Source organism: Paramisgurnus dabryanus, chromosome 21 (genome assembly GCF_030506205.2).
Source record: "Paramisgurnus dabryanus chromosome 21, PD_genome_1.1, whole genome shotgun sequence".
Classification (NCBI taxonomy): domain Eukaryota; kingdom Metazoa; phylum Chordata; class Actinopteri; order Cypriniformes; family Cobitidae; genus Paramisgurnus; species Paramisgurnus dabryanus.
Window position 1 is genome coordinate 1,247,599 of NC_133357.1, and position 18,625 is coordinate 1,266,223.

The window sequence follows — 18,625 nt, forward strand, 5'->3', positions numbered from 1 at the left end:
ACTAGTTAACTAAATGAATATAACATGGCAAAGATGAATTTCTATATTGATTGAATAGATTTATAGCATTTTGAAAAAAACTTGTAATGGATTTATTGCATTATGCGCAAAAATAATTAGTTTTTATAATACATTTTTTGTTTTTATAACCTAAAGATGCTATGTGAAAGTTTGTAACAGAAAATAGTGCTTCTCATCTTGTCACGTTCTTGGTATAGAAAACTCGTTTTTACCGAAATTAGTTTTGGAACCAAACTCTTCAAAAGCACTATACCATTCAGAGTAAAATTAAAATCACACTTTTATAAATTGTTTATAAGTAACCCGTCCCACAAATGACGTTTTTAACATTTCAAAAGTTTTACCTTCTTCATCACCTCCACTGAAATTGCCCACAGCCACAGAATAACCTGTTAAACCAAATATACAGATGAGACATATGTAGAGATTTATAAATACTGGAGGACCTCCAACTCTTAACAGCAGCATCTGAACTGCTTACTAATAGGAGGAGAGGCAATTCATACCCATGTAGTTGTCATCAAAGGTGATTTCTTTTTTCTGTTTCGTCTGAATGAGCCCATCTACAGATGTCAGGAAGTATCCGGGGTAATAGGCCTGGACTATTTTTTGCTTGACTGCTGTGATCACTTGACCTAGAGATGATACAGAGAAGTTAAACTTTAGCCAGATTATGCAAATATACACATTTCGAAGACGCTGAAGGAGTTGGCAAACTAGTTTTTAAAATATACGTTTATGAGGCGTTTATGTTTGCAATGCCAACCTTGCCAGAAGTAACTGCCAGGTCCGCCAAGCACCACTTTTCCTTCCTGTAACAAAGCAACAATATTAAAGTGAGAACAGAAAAGATGCAACAGTACTGATGATCATAGCATTTCTGTGTCCTTTTCAGTCCAAAAATGTCTCACCCGTGTAAAATCAGCACTGAATCCACCCTGACAATAGCCTTGTCCTTTTCTTCCATGAAATTCTGCAACAGGTGACATTTATTTCATAAAGCATCCATTTACCTTTTTTTTTTATATCACACTCCATATAAAAAAATCTCCTTATTAGGATAGAGCGGTTTAAAGCAGACTGCATCAAACCACCCTATATATTTTTCATACTGTAGTAAGCCTACCTGTTCGACATGGAGCGTATTCCACAAACTTGGTGAAATTTTTGATTGACAGATAACATGATCCAGTGGAGTCGGCCTCAGGCATGTTTTCCATGGTTCTCCATGAGTACAAAGGAGCACAAGCCTAGAGGAAAAATAGTGTAAGGATAAAGGTCACCTCCATATCACATGCAAGCAGTTCATAAGTAAAGAATACGGTACATCTGGAGCAAAGTAAATTTGACTGAATGTCAGTCATAGTCATGAAAAGCCAAATTTAACTTGGACTTTTGGAAACATCTTACCAGTACACTATCTTCATGAACCCGTACTGTTGCTCCGAACCACTGATGGGATTTGAACTCTCCCTGCTGTGGTGTGAAATTCACTGTCAAGTCTAGATCTCCTACAGCCAGAAAAACAGCAAAAGACAAGTTTCCACTGCTTAGATGGTTTTAGACAGCATAGCATGAAAAATAAAGCATAGTTACTTTCTTAAAAATGGCAGGTGAAAAATGAACAGACTGCACGATTAGCTCCTCAGGTGACTGATAAGGTTAAAGGTCATCTCACACAGTGCCGGCACTCAAGAGGAAAAGACAGATGTAACATATGGGCTGAAACTGGATTCATAATTCAAACAAAGGTGACATGTGCTGACCAATGAGAGATGTTGAGACTTCAATGAGACCGCTAGACCAAGACCAGAGCTTAGATTCAGCTGGATTATTCACCAGACCAGAACAATCTGATCCCACATTAAAAACATCGCCACAAAAAGCCTTTGACTGTCACACTGAACCACATGACATTCTCCAGACGCACCATCATTTAAAACATGACGCAACACAGAGAAATATTTCTCTATTTTCTGTTTCTTTTTGACTTGGGGGTTTCTTGAGATTTATTGGAATCCCATTCATGAGATTCATTAAACTGGTGGTATCTTGTCTGGCTCAAGAGGGGATGTGGCTTTAGTGGGAAAAAGTCTCAGGAAAACTCATCCAATCTTTCAGATACACATTCTCTTTTTTCCTTTTGTTTACAGCACCCTTCACCTTCCTTTTCCCAAGCCTGTCATCCTTTTCAAGGAATTCTATTATTTTCTTCTTCTCCCACTCATTCTTTTACTATCATGTATTACTTTTTTATCTTCTTCTACTTGTCAACTCGTTAGTCTCATCCTTTTCCTTCCAAATCATGGATGCACAGACACACAAACACACACACAAAGACACAGAGAGAGAGAGAGAGAGAGAGAGAGAGAGAGAGAGAGAGAGAGAGAGAGAAGCACTCTGACACAGACATGCACAGAGACGTACACAAAGACATAGTTACAGAGACACACAGAAACACAGACACAGACACACACAGAGACACACAGAGACACACACAGTGAGAAGCACTCTGACAGACATGCACAGAGACATAGTGACAGAGACACAAATAGAACACACACACACACACACACACACACACACACACACGAAAAGACACCCACACACACAGAAATATACACCGAGACAGAGACACACAGATACATACAGAAACACACACAGAAAGACACACATACACAGAGACAGAGACACACGCAGAGAGAAGCACTCTGACACAGACATGCACAAAGACATAGTGACAGAGACACACAGAAACAGACACACACTCACACATGGAAAGACACCCACACACACAGAAATACACACTGAGACAAAGACACTTACAGACAGAGACACACAGACACAGAGAGACACAGAGACACACACAGAGTGAAGCACTCTGACACAGACATGCACAGAGATATAGTTACAGAGAAACACAGACACACACAGAAAGCTACACATACACAGAGACACACATACACAGAGACACACACACAGAGACAGAGACACACACAGAGACAGAGACACACACAGAGACAGAGACACAGGGACACACACACAGAGACACACACACACAGAGACACGCACAGAGACATAGTGACAGAGAAACACAGACACACACAGAAAGACACACATACACAGAGACACACACAGACACAGAGACACACACAGACACAGAGACACACACAGACACAGAGACAGAGACACACACAGGCACAGAGACAGAGACACACACAGGCACAGAGACACACACAGAGACAAACACACAGACAGAGACACACACAGAGACACACACAGACACAAGCACTCTGACACAGACATGCACAGAGACATAGTGACAGAGAAACACAGACACACACAGAAAGACACACATACACAGAGACACACAGAGACAGAGACACACACACAGAGACACACACACAGAGACACACACACAGAGACACACACACAGAGACACACACACAGAGACACACACACAGAGACACACACACAGAGACACACACACACACACACACACACACACACACACACACACACACACACACACACACACACACAAGCACTCTGACACAGACATGCACAGAGACATAGTGACAGAGAAACACAGACACACACAGAAAGACACACATACACAGAGACAGAGACACACACAGAGACACACACAGACAGAGACACACACAGACACAAGCACTCTGACACAGACATGCACAGAAACATAGTGACAGAGAAACACAGACACACACAGACGCAGAGACACACACAGACACAGAGATACACAAACAGAGAAGCACTTATAGGAACAGACATACACAGAGACACAAACACAGACTCACAAACAGAGAAGTCTTAGAGACACACAGACAGAAACAGAGAGAGACACACATACACAGAGAGAGACACACAGACAGAGACACACACAGACACAAGCACTCTGACACAGACATGCACAGAAACATAGTGACAGAGAAACACAGACACACACAGACGCAGAGACACACACAGACACAGAGATACACAAACAGAGAAGCACTTATAGGAACAGACATACACAGAGACACAAACACAGACTCACAAACAGAGAAGTCTTAGAGACACACAGACAGAAACAGAGAGAGACACACATACACAGAGAGAGACACACATACACAGAGAAGCACACACTAGGAAGCACACATAGACATATAGACACACACATGGACAGATACAGGTGAACACTTAAACACACATACACAGGCGCACACACACAAACAATTTATTTCCCCAGACGTCTGTTGTTTCGTCTCTGAAGGATCATGGGTAACCCAGTAGGAAATCAGTGGGGATTACAGACCTCTAATATCATTAAAGTTATATGCCTTATGGCCACCTCCATGGCGATCGTATTCTCCCTCTCAGTTTCCTCTTTTTTCACATCCCGTCTTTCCCTTGTGCTCTGCCAAAGAAAAGAGCACCGAAGAATCATGCAGGAAAACCAGCAGTCCTGCCCCAGCGAAACTAAAGTGTATGTGAAATGTGCTCCCAGACGCTGCTAGATATACGTAATAAGATGCCGGCTAATGTAAATCTAGTGCTCGGTCGGGTTGGACGGCCTCTGGGAAAAGAATCAGTCAATGTCAAAAGAGGAGGAGCATTTAAGCAAACGATTATCTCACTTTCCACATCATGGTTGAAGAGTACAGCCAGAATGATAAAGCTCAGCAGGAAAGGTGGAGGAAACCAATGTTGTTTGGGCACGGTTATGGGGAGACCTTCCCAAAACTGGACTGCCTGTATTATATCTATTCCACATAGCAAAATGACTTCATATCCTAAACATAATACAAAAAACGCAAACTGTGGTTAGTGTTAAGTAGGTGGACCTTAAGTGTCTACTTGGGTAGTTTCAGATAAGTGACATGGACCATAATTTATGTCACAAAATTCCATCTACATGAGATACTGCTGACATAACCAGATCAGATTAAAGAAGACACATTCAACGCTGCTAAAACAATTATTAAGAGATGCCCGTGCTGTGATTTACAACCATTTTCATCAAAATTCCCTCTGTTGGTAATCCTATGAGTGCTCACAGTCTCTCGAGTCGAGCCGAGAAGACGTATGAGCTCTCTCAGGGAATAGCGGAGGTCAGGGGTCACATACGCACCACTCTCTCTCTCTCTGGTGAGTGAGGTACCCCATTAGTAAAGCATCAAGCCTGTGTGAATAAGGGCGAGTTAGGAGGGGTATCGGAAGGCACGGGGCACATGGCTAAATTCAGTCATCACATCAAGTGTCCTTTGGGAGATGCCACAAGAAGGAAATGAGAAAAGACAAGAGTCAGCATCCCCCCTCTCATCTTTCTCAGTTATTTTCTTATCAGGGAGGAAAAGGAAAGAGGTTAGATCTTAAGACCTGATTAGCTATGGCTCTGTGACTGAGAGATGTGAGTTTGGAGGAAGCATTATCTGACCCTCTCGTGACCCACTTAAGAGAAACCAATGGTGCATCAGCGACCGCTGGGTCAAGCCTTTATTCAAGTGGTGAGGTCTAAATATGAAAGATTAGCTGTGACTTAATGTGAACTATGCAGGTAGAGTGCAACAGCAAGATTTAGAGACTTGAATGAATAGCTTGAATGCCCTGTATATTAAAGGGATAGTTCACCCAAAAATGAAAATAATGCCATTAATGACTCACCCTCACGTCGTTCCAAACTCGTAAGACCGCCGTTCATCTTCAGAACACAGTTTAAGATGTTTTATATTTAGTCCGAGAGCTTGTTGACCCTTCATTAAAAATCTACGTACGGCATACTGTCCATGTCCAGAAAGGTAATAAAAACATCATCAAAGTAGTCCATGTGACATCAGTGGGTCAGTTAGAATGTGTTGAAGCATCAAAAATACACTTTGGTCCAAAAATAACAAAAATTACAACTTTATTCAACATTGTCTTCTCTTCCGTGACTTGTGTGAAGCGCATGTGTGAGACTAAAGTCACGTGACTGCAGTGACTAGGCTGACGTGTTATCTGGTGCGCCCCAGCTGTTTTTTTTTTGTGCCCAGGCTTCGTTTACAGTCTGAGGGAGACGCACACTGTAAGTTTGAACAAAGAAAAACTTTGCAAACATGTCTGAGGATAACACCTTATCCACGTCACTGCAGTCACGTGACTTTAGCCTTGCGCATGCGCTTCACAACAGACGCAGAAGAGAAGACAATGCTGAATAAAGTCATAATTTTTGCTATTTTTGGACCAAAATGTATTTTCGATGCTTCAACAAATTCTAACTGACCCACTGATGTCACATGGACTACTTTGATGATGTTTTTATTACCTATCTGAACATGGACAGTATACCGTAGGTAGATTTTGAATGAAGGATCAACAAGCTCTCAGACTAAATATAAAACATCTGAAACTGTGTTCTGAAGATAAACGGAGGTCTTATGAGTTTGGAACGACATGATGGTGAGTCATTAATGATATTTTTTCATTTTTGGGTGAACTATCCCTTTAAGAGATGCACTAATGTGAGAAATTGTGGTTGTCATGGAAACAAACATTATAGCGCTCAGCATCCACTGAACTTAAGTAAATCTGGCTGTTTCTCACTTATTAAAATCATTTTCGATCTGCAAATATGTATTGACATCTTATTAAATGATCATTGGATAAACATTGACCTCTGAGACTAAACCAACCGCTGTAATATATCACACGTCACAGGGAATTACCTCAATTCAATTTCCATCTACCGCTCCAATATTGAGTTAAACCAAAACAACATTACGTTTTAATTGAAGTGAAAATGTAACAGGAAGAACAGCCTGGCATTTATTAGAAATAAACAGTTTATTTACTAATAGAAAATGCCGCTAACGGTTTTATTAAAAATCTGCTGCATGCCACGATTAGCTGCTTTTCATAACATATAACCTCCAATTCATAATAATAAAATATAAAGCCACACGGCTCTGTAAAAGGTTTTGCTGGAATCTTTCTCTCCGTGTAACAGACAGTAAATCTGGATTTTCACTGCACACTTTTACTTTACAGGAAGGAAGCCAGCAGTCTGAGAAAGCGAACATTTCACAGTCCTCCTGACATGTGCTCAACAACTTGGATCAGTCCCTAATACTCAGTTCACTTCAAGAAAAATATTCTTCTTTGATTTAATACACACTTTATAGGGCACGCTGACATCTCCGCTTATTTTTCCCCCATCGCTGTAGTGCATGCAAGTCTGACTCATTGTAATTTGCCCATGTTGCACCACAATAGAGATCACTCCAAGTAAGCATGAAAATAAATATGAACTTAAGACAACAACAAAACAGACAAATTACATTAATTACATTAAACTTCTCTACTTAATACCTACTACATTTACATTTATGCATTTGGCAGACGCTTTCATCTAAAGCGACTTACAAAGCACTCAAGCTATAGAGTTTACCAGCATGAATGTCCAGACCTTGCTTATGCGTTGCTTGTGTCGTGTTATTGGAAAGTACCTCAATGTTGAGAAATTTTCATAAGCATCACAGTCGACACAATGAGAGGAGAAGGACTGTGTGACCGAAAGGTGCTTATTTTCAGGAAGCCACATAATGGAAGGAGCAGATATCTATCAACACAGGGATTGTTTTGAAGAGGATGTGGTAACTTAAGTCTAAACACTGGATCTGCTTACAGTGCTGGTAAACAATTAGCAGTCTTAAGACCTCAATTAATTACATAGGCTCAGTGGCGTAGAGTCTGGGCATGCAGGGTATGCACGTGCAAATGGGCCCGGGCCAATAGGGCGGATATCTACATGAACATTTAGGATGGACAGATATAAACATGAAACTGGGGCCTCAAAGAGAAAAGAGAAGGCGGAGAAGTTAGTCTCGAGTCAAAAACTACCGTAAACATTTTGTTTTTCTTTATTTAAATCTACCCTTTAAAGTAAAAAAGTAAAGTAAAAATATTTGACTACCTTATTAAAAGTATATGTTGTTAACAGACCTGCGCGTCACAGTTAACAGTGGCAACGTGCAAGGTTGGGCGGGCTTTGGCTTAAGGGGGCCCATCATTTTTTTTGAATATGGGCCCGGGACTCACTTGCTACACCACTGCATAGGCTTGACCAACTGGATTTATCGGTACAAAACCAAGCATTTATTTACTGACTACACTCTAAAGACGAATGGGTAATTCTCACGAAATCCAGATTTAGAAGGTGTCCAGCATCAGAATTTTTAAAACGTCACTGAAGCCAATTTTTTTGCACATATAAAATTAAGGTCTGAACTTACTATAACCATTATTTTTAGAGGATTAAAAAATATTTCCTATATAATTATTTTTTAGATTATCATTATAAAAAAATTATCATTACCGCAACATGATATTACATTAAATATATGCATTTACAAACTCATGTTTCGGTAATGAGAACTAAAAAGTTGTTTAGGTACTATGACAAACTAAATTTTAACTTTTATCTGAAGAGAAAAAATAAGAACTGCTTAACTGGTAGCCATCTTGAGTGTCACAGTCAATTATGTCCCTTCCAACTAATCTTTTTTAAATGTTAGTTCCTTGAGGGCTTAAACAATGATTGAAAATTGTTGCGGAGGTTGAGAAAATTGGTCTTGGACACATTTATATTCCTTATTATTGTCTCTACATTTACCAATGATCACCAAATACCACATGTTTTTTTTACTGTAAATGTTTATAGTATAACATGCACTGAAGCTTTTTATTATTATTATTTTTTTTTTATTATAAATATTTCCATGTCAAAGAACCCAAATACAGTCATGGACACGTTGCGGTAATGAAAATTTTCCCCTTCAATGTGGAAAAAACAACAAAATTGGTTTCTGTGTCATTTGAAATCATGTGCAAAATAGTACATGAAGAGATGTTTGTAAATGTATGCTTCTAATTTTGATAGCATTTACTTTTTTATCAAAAAGTTTCATGACACCTCATAAGTCTAATATTGTGAGAATCACCCGGATGTGTAACTTTTGGGACAACACACTAAATGCAAAACAGACACATCTCTGTGTTGTTATTGAAACAACACTGTGTTACTTAGTTTTAACACAATTTATGTTGTCACTTTAATTTTAACACAAAATGACACATAGGCCTGGTTTCACAGATAAGGCTTAGCTAAAGCCAGGACTAAGCCTTAGATGAATTAAGGTGTTTAAGCATCTTTAATAAGAAAAAGATGTTGTATAGTTGTGCATCCTGAGACAAATCAATGGCACTGGAATATTATAAGATCCGTCAGTGCAAGTTATTTTCAATTAAGACAGCTTAACCGTGTTTTAGTCTAAGACTAGCCTTAAGCCTTATCTGTGAAACCATGGAGCATGATGTGTTAAAATGATGCATAATGTGTCAAATAACATTGCACAAAAATGTGTAAAACATATCCGTTTTCAGAGTGTACTTTAGCACATCTTTATGGTGTCGTGCCATCTAAAATATGGTATTATGTCATTTGAATAGCCTGTTTAACTTATTATCATCCAATGTTTTAGCAAAATGCATTACACTCTCAGAAAACAAGGTTCAAGTCACTGTGTTGGTATCCTTTTAAAAAGTATCAAGAGAGTCCACATTAGTGCCACAATTTGATTCCAATGTATACATATGTGTACTTAATGGTACATATTAGGACCTTTTTGAAAAGTACTACTGTACCATCCAATCTTTTGTACCTTCATTCTAAGAATATACAGTCACAATCTTACCGTATTTATCGAACTCGATGCTGGTGCATTGTGATTGGTTGAGGCCCCAGGGACAGTAGAAGACAGAACCTCCTTCTCTGATGTTAGGCTGGCTGGTGTTGGCTTTGGGTGCTCCAACTATAACACTCACACTGTTCAATGGAAAAAAGGGATGAAGTTAGCATACTATTAATACTAAGAACATTTTTAACAGAGCATAAACAATTCTGACATAAACAGGGCTATGGGGAACTTTAGATTTGAAGTCTAAGCTAAAGGAAACAGCTTTATATTTTACAGTTTAATATGATTATAAAGTCAGACCAGAAACTAGCAAAGAAATGCTGATGGTCTGAGGAAATGGACTGCCTGCTGGTCTACAGTACAGTATTGTATTATGCAACAACGTGGCCATGTGCAATCATTAGTAACTTTGTTGGCAACATGTGACCACCATGACACAAAGACACACACACACAAACCAGGTCCCACTGGGTAATAAGTCAATTGGAAAACAAGAGCTGAGACTGTGGTGGATACACAGCTGGTTTTGCTCTGGGTTACACACACACACACACACACACACACACACACAAATGTATCACACACTGGATGTGATCACATACATAAAGACAAACATACTACAAAACCGCATTAAAAACCTTACAAATCAACCATTAGGAATAAACAATTGTGATTGGACAGGAAGAGACTGAGGTAGATTTAAGAATAGTAAAAAATTAAAAAACGATTAGTTTTTTATTAAAATGTAAACATTTCTTCATAGAAAAGTCACTTCCAAAATGCTAGGGGTATTTAGGTGGTTGCCAATGTATTGCTATGTAGTTGCTAGGGGGTTGCTAACCGGCTTTAGGTGAAATGCTATGGAGTTACTAAAAAGTTCAAGGTGATTGTATACTGCTGAGGTTCTACTTCTGATCTGGGTCAATGACGTGACGTTAATTATTTTTGTGTCGTATGGTTCAATTAAATGTAAAAGGGCTAAAATTTCCAAATAAATTTGCAGATACCTTGCATACATTCTCTTTTTTGAGGACCAAGTCTAAAATTTCTGGTTTTATTTCATTTTGACAGAATATTTTGGGGATAATTGCAAAAATGTCAATGGGGTGTAACCGGTCTGAGTCAATTGGTGTAACTAATTTTTTTTTTTATGAAAACAAATATATTCATAAAAATATATAATCATCTAGTTTAGTGTAATGTTTTTTTTTTTTTTTTGATGATTACGCTTACATGCAATCAAGGTGATAAAATATTAAATATTTCTCATTCTTTGGTGCAATTGGAGGTTACACCATTTGACATTTTCAGGTCTATTTAGTCTTAAAAAAGTGTAAAAATTGTCTAAATGTAATTTTTTATTGCATAAAATGAACATAAATACACTATGTGCATTGAAATAAACCTGATGTATGCTTTAAAAAAAGTTTTTTAAAAAGATTTTTGCATTTTTTATCTTGCCAAACCGTTTTCGTCACTGACCCATCTACAGTTAGTGTAAAATATAATGTGCAGTATATAATGTAATACATAATAGTTTGTAATGCAGTGTAATATAAATAAGTCTATGGCATTTTACCCAGATTTTATCATCTGCCATGCAAAAATTGCAAATTGAAAGCCGCCCACTAAATAAACCACAAGATCTGATGCAAGCTGCCGTAGCACAAACACTGATATTTAATCTTTGGGAGTTTATTGCAAAGCAATAACTAGCGTTGTGCTTTGTTGCGTTCAATTGCATAGGATCATATTTACATCTGAAGCAAAAGTACCCAAAAACCGAGACGGACACTCCCAGCGTCCCTGCTCTTCTAATCTGCATCTAATTTTCCAAGAGCCAACGTGGATTTGCGCCACCATGACCTCATTGTCTGTAAACTTACTATCATCTTTCCTGTCATTATGGCCGGTCAATTGAGAACAGGGGGATGGGGGGTGTGGAGGTGTTTGTCAGAGGGCACTAGGGGCATCTTTGAGGGGGGGTTAAGGTACAGGAAGAGAACACCCTTTCCTGCCCCTGGGCTGGATTCAGTGACGCGTAACAGAGGGTTTCCTTACAATGGCCGTATTCAGAGAGACCATCGGTCAGCCATGCACGCTCAAGCCCACTTTAGATGCACTACAGAGATCCTGTAGGTAAGACCAGATGACCACTTGAGTCACAAACAGAATACAGACTGAGGAGGTTAATATCCATAAGATTAAAAGGACATTACTTTTTGTATTACTTGTAAAACTTTTATTTTTATGTACTACTCTTACTGTGCATTAACACTGACACTTCATCACTGTGCTTTGCTAGTCTCTTTGATAAACAAATGAATAACTGTCCTCTCAGTAAATGACGAAAGATGAATGACGTGAAATCCACCACTTCACTCTCATTGGTTGTCGTTCCCAAAGGTTGCTCATCGTTTGCATAAAAAGTTGAAATGTTCTAAAATTTGTCGTCTCCCATACAACAACAAAAATATAAAAATATATATTAAAAATATTATCTGGCAGAAATATATTTTAAATATATGCAAAATATATTTTGTAGAAAGTAATGCTCAGTTGAATATATTTTTGAATATGGAAATGTTTGAATATTTAGTTTTAACCTTCATATATCAACGTATATATTAAAATATTAAATAGCAAGCAAACACATTTTTTAATTTATCATCCAATATGGAAAAAAACGTACTCTTAGCCCAAATATATTTAAAATATATGCTAAATACAAGTTAATTTTATAAAGTATATTTTTGAAGATTTTTTTATGCTTTAAAATGTATTTATTTTTAAAATATATATCAAAATATACAAAAACTGCATTTTTTTTGTTGAAAAATTAATTTTTGTAAACATATCCCAAAATATATTTCAGCAAATATATTTTTTGGCAATTTTTTGTATATTTTTAAAATATATATATTTTTTGCTGTATGGACAATTCTCAAACAAATTAGCGTCGCACACCTGAAGTCAATAGATAGGTGCGTTGGATAAGACGACAAAAAGTCTCAAAATGTACAAAGAACAATTCCCGCACACTATCTGCTTGCTGAAAAAATGTATTTAATGAAAGTTGCGTTGCAACGTTTCGATCAACTGATCTTCATCAGGCAGTTGCCTGATGAAGATCAGTTGATCGAAACGTTGCAACGCAACTTTCATTAAATACATTTTTTCAGCAAGCAGATAGTGTGCGGGAATTGTTCTTTGTACTGTATGGACAATTGACACATTGGACAAGCCCACTTCTTGTCAGCAACAGTCCCCACCGCTCGTTTTGCTGGAAATCGCCAAGCTTCCACTGAAATAAATAAGATTGCATCGCTCCGCCATTGCTAGTCGCTAGCAGTGTGCATGCAGCTTTATATGTAGCTCTAAATTTCTTTTACTATTTTTGCACGTCTATGCACAGCTGACCAGGTTTACATTATAAGTTGTCTACTGTGATAAATGTGATGAATAAATCTTAAATGTTAAATTTTTTTGCATTTATTATCAAAAAGTAGGGTGAAGTTGCAAAGTGCATTACAACTGTGGCTCAGTTTAAAAGCACAAAAGTTTTTTTGTTGTTGATTAAAACAGTGATAAATTTAATAAACATTAAACAATAATAGTGCTTGTAGGGATCAACAGGTTTCTAGAACACTAGAGCAGAGCACAAAACATGGAAAAAGTGAAGATACTTTTAATTTGTTTAGCTAACAGGGGGATGGGGGGAGAATCAAAACAAAGGCCTTTCCGGCCTGGAGTGAATATCCCGATTTTCCACCATGTGTGGACCAAGAGAGTCTCCCTGAGGTGTTAGAAAGCTCTGGCCAAGGTGTAATGTTAATCCCAGACACTAATAATGCCATTCCTCTGGGAATTGAGAATGACTGAGTATATCTTCCCAAAAAAACTGGACCAAGTCTCAGCCAAAAGTGAGAAAGAATCACGCTGAACTACCTCACTTGAACCCAAACACACTAGAAATGAACTCACATACACTACCCTGATAAAATGTTGGTATGATGCATGCAAAATGCGTCTAACAGCTGCAATCCCACTAACTTTCCCAAAGCATTTCCACTCTAATCTAACGTCTCAAGTTTCAGGAATGTCATGCGCTTTTCACTACTGCTTTGGCTTGCAAGTTATCATTAATTTAAAATGCTGAGATGCACTTGCTCAAAGCAAACTACTACAACAAGCGACTATATTGAATGTTCATACCAAGACCTGACATAGCAAGTAACCATTTACATTTCGGGCCTATGCACTTATATCAAAACGACTTAAGAGTGCATTATCAATATTTATATTCCTGGGGTTCAAACCCATACCATACCCATGCGCTGCTAATGCAATCTGCTCTGTTATACAGCAGCGCGTTACATAAAATTTGCTTGCTATGCGCAACACTTCATTCAACCTTCAAATGTGCCGCTTTGTGAATAACGAACAGCATTGGATTCAACATCAAATACATTTTAAAGGAAACCCAGAAACACAAAATTGCTTTCATCAAGCCAATCGGAAATGTCTAGGCCTTACGCCTAACACTGTAGTAAACAAAGTCAAAATCGTAGTTTGATAATGATCTGAAAGAACTGTAAATAAGAAACAATTAGCATGTAATGGGGTTTATCTTAGGGGATCTTTTCTCTCTTAAATTTCCCTCTTAATCCATCTAAGCCCTTAAACGTCAGGCTTACATTAGCATAATGATAAGAGCCAGATTGCTGTTGGCTAGATGCAAGCTTTAAAATGGGAAAAGAGTGCTTTTTAGCAGAGTGTATACCAAACTTCTGACTTTAATTAAAACAATCTGGCCTTGTGAAAGAACAAAAGTACGTTGTTTCAACACAGTTAATGTTATTAATGTACTATTATTAGCACCCATAAACCGCTGAGTAGATTTATTGGCGAAGTTAGGGGTCACTGACTAAGGCAATGTTTACATTAGAGCATTTGCGTTTTAAAACGACATTTTAAAATAAAAACGATCCTCGTTTATACTGGCATTTTAAAAAGAATCTTCATCCACACTATGCACCACCATAAACGCATGAAACATGACCAATCACATAACTGGGCATGCGCATAAAAGTGTAAAATAACTTATTACTTTAATAATAGCTTACCTTTGCGCGTTTACGCAGCCTAGGGGTGTGCGATATTGACAAAAAGTCATACATGGATCCTTTGCTGGCAACTATAACAGACACTATTTTTTAACCTATAAAAATGTGTTTGGGAAAGTCTTATACTGTTCTATCTCCCCCCTACAACATATTAACATGATTAATAGGTTAATTTTGATTTTATAACTAAACAGAAAGGTCTTTATGATTTAAAAAGAAAGCATTCAAGTGAACAGTACTAAACAGTAGCGAACTTGAAGCAAAAATAAATTTTAGCAAATGCAAACTTCAATCAAACATAGTAAGAGGTGAAGTATTGCTTTAGCCTACCAGAAATGCTTATTGCGTTAATTTTTATAATTGTGCGAGGTCCGTGCACGTCCTCCGCTAGCAACACAGAAATAGCTAAAAGCGCAAGCGCCTAAGAGCATTATATATTAATGACTTTGAGTTTATTGTTTTTATTAATTTATATTCACAAAACTTATCAACAAAACATAGATTCAAATTATCTGAAACGAAATTCATTTTAAAGTAGCAAACAAAACTTACATTAAACTGGAAAATAATGTCTGACCCATTACAATTCTCCCTTCACATTGGCCTTTACAACGCCTATATGGCATTTAAAATTACAGTCTATCTTTCGTAAGCTAACTAAATTTAAACAAAACATAAACGCATTAAACCCAACAATACTCAAACATTCATATAAAACAGACATTATCTATAAGGATACATGTTAAAACAATCCGATATAGCGTTTAAAATAGCTGGTTGGAAGAGGTTTACCATTTTTTGGCAAAACCTCCGTTGCAAACCAACATTTACATGAATAAAATAATTTTTACTTTGAAAATGAGTCACGTTAACATCAGCTGTTCGTTTACATAAGACTCCGTCTACGTTCATTAACACTCAGAGCAACGTCTGAGTTCTCAAACTAAAACAGGGTCTTCAGCGTTTGTGAACGAATCCGTTTATGAGGGTCGAAAACGGTGATGTAGTGTAGATGAAAGGCGAAAACGTAGCAAAAGTAACGCGTTTTAAAGGATAAACGCATTAATGTTAACATAGCCTCGAAAACCTTTTTGCTTACTCAGGTGTGCGTAGTGCAGAAAGTATTATGGTTGTATTTCCTTTTATCTATCTGCATTGTGGAGCTTTTTATTATAAACATTTTGAAATAATCATGACATTTTTATCATAATGTTACAGGTTTTAAGTGTTTTAGTGCAACTGTTTTTCTTTTAAATAACTAGCATCGATGAATCATTCACAATAAGAGCATTAACCTGTAAAGGGTTAACTGTGATTTTATGTTAAATTAAATTTAAGCAAATAAAACAGTATAAACACTATTGTGGTGGTATGTCTGAGAGAGACAACCCCCGTCTCTGACAGAAGATGCTAATCAGAATCATTCTTTGTGTGCCGCTAATTAAGTTAGCCTGGAATTTAGCCTCAGATATATTTACCACTGAAATGCTAAGCTTGCTATACGCTAAGGCTAAAGATGAATTAAATTTAACACCACATGTCTGAGGTTTGGTAATCCAACTATAAAACTGAATAGATGTACCACAAATAACATTTACTTAAGTTGTGGCAACAAAACATCGGGTAAAAGACGCTGATCGTGCAAAAATGATGCCGTTAATTGGCTAGAGGGTCAGGGACATCCGATGGCAAATTCTTGCTTTACTACCCTCCTTTAAAACATTTCTCCACACTTCATTATCTTCCAGCTGTTTAACTTGTGTCACTTGAACGCTATTGTAATTGCTTAAGCTTTCCAGGAAACCCCATTGGTTGGTAATGAAGGGGCATAATCACAATCAGACAAAATGCGAAACCTCAGTCTGCCTCCGTCATTACATGGCACTGAAAAAAAATGTGAAATAAATTGGCACAAATTGAACTTTTTGGCAAGATACGAGCACATGAGCCTTGGACCACAAAAAAAAAATCAATCAAGCTAAATGCAATTGAATAGATGTGCCAAAATAATTTATTAGTAACTTCCGTTGTTTCTGATTGTTCTTGCTTTTCCCATGCCTACCAGACGTATAAACACGACCATGAGGTTTCAGACTGATTGTAATTTGGCCTGAGGAGCATTTCTAAAACACGTCTGGCCAATCATCAGGCTGTTCAGAAGTATGTAGAATTTAAATGCTGCTATTAGCAAAAAAGATCTGAGTGGTCGCACACCATGTTCTCACAGAAGATGTGGAACCGATCCAAAACAAATTTCTCCTGCATCAAAAAAAAAGCATTAACCTTGGTAAACCGACGTTGTCGAATCAAAGAAAGCCTTAAATTAAATCTAAGGCCTGGAAGATTTGTTTTTGGGTGTTTTTCTTTCACAACACGCCAGCGGGCATTAACAAAGATTCCAGTCTGTCTCTGTGTCGTTAAGCAGTTAATAATGAGACGGATAAAAGTAGGCTAAAGAAATTCTGTCCGCGGGGCCACCGTCTACTCGGTGGAGCCGACCTGCACGTGCTCGGTTCTGCTGTCTGGGAGCTGTGGCCCGAAGATGATGAGCAAAGCAGTGACCACTGGGTCAGCTGGCACCGGAGGACGACAGCTCACTCACCAAACTGGCATGCAGAAGGCTCTATGGAAAACTGCACAGTAATGAAGAAGGACGGCAGAAACCATTCCTCAAATCTTAGTTTTGAGGATTGAGCACTTAGTTTGCAGCACTTCGACCTCGGGCGCAGTAATATTGACGAAAGTTTGAGCGAGAGGGGGAGTAGTCAGGAGTGATGATGTTACTGCACACCGAGGTTGAAGTGCTCTTCTGCCATTCAATATAGTTTACTTTTTTATCAACCATACTTACTCGTGTAACTACTCATGTAACAGTCTTTAAATAGGGAAAACATTGAAGTGTTTTGTGGCTTCTAAATTCATCCCGGTTTGGATCCTAAGGAATGAATGGGGCTAGGCTAAATGCTAACACATTAACAACGCGCTGTACAAAAATTAAGTGTACGCATTGAAAAAAAGATAGGTATGTATTCATTCGTCTAAGTTGAGGTAAGAAAATAATAAAATATTGAAAAAAGGTGGTGTTTTCCTTTAAATGTATCCACTGCATTAAAGGGACAAGAAAAATAATACAATGGAAGTCAACAGGCCCTCTGATTGGTTTGGTTACAAACATTTCTCAAAATATCTTCCTTTGTGTTCATCATTATACAGGTTTGTAACCACATGAAAGTAGGTAAATGATGGCATCATTTTTTGGGTGGAATATCCCTTTAAAACTATTTCATGGATATGTATTATTTGCTAGTAGATTCCTATAGCTTGGGATGCTACCGTTTCAAATGATCTCTGAAACATTTGGTAGGATGTTTTGAAAAAATGCAGGCCTGCTTGTTTGAATGTTACAACATGTGATAAAGATTCAGTTTAAATCTGTAAAAGAAAAAAAATGCACCTATGCGGTGTCTGCTGTGAGGCATTACTGGTTTGGAATAGCCGATAAAACTGCACACATGCCTTCAGCTGTTGAACTGATAAACATTCCCACCCCGTTTTACAGATTTTTAAGTCACCACAAAAACATTTCCTCCCAAAGGATATGGTTCGAATCAGCATCATTGCACCAGGTGCGGCGGGGTCTGCCAGATCTCACAAACAGGCATCTAGCATTGTATTATTTGCTAAGCCACTTAAATGTACCAACTACCAAACCAGAGGGAAGTTAAACTAAAATAAACAAAACTT

The 18,625-nt window shown here is 37.8% G+C and overlaps 1 protein-coding gene across 1 annotated transcript in view; it reads right to left on the reverse strand.

Annotated features, from left to right (window-relative positions):
• Window positions 1-18,625, reverse strand: part of itga5 (integrin, alpha 5 (fibronectin receptor, alpha polypeptide)) — a 60,630-nt gene that overhangs the window by 32,555 nt on the left and 9,450 nt on the right. The window contains exons 2-8 of the mRNA XM_065285394.2: window positions 9,753-9,883; window positions 1,432-1,532; window positions 1,148-1,271; window positions 933-994; window positions 788-833; window positions 528-656; window positions 366-410 (exon numbers count right to left, since the gene is read on the reverse strand). Of these exons, the coding sequence (XP_065141466.1) occupies window positions 366-410; window positions 528-656; window positions 788-833; window positions 933-994; window positions 1,148-1,271; window positions 1,432-1,532; window positions 9,753-9,883 (638 nt within the window). The remainder of the gene's footprint in view (window positions 1-365; window positions 411-527; window positions 657-787; window positions 834-932; window positions 995-1,147; window positions 1,272-1,431; window positions 1,533-9,752; window positions 9,884-18,625) is intronic.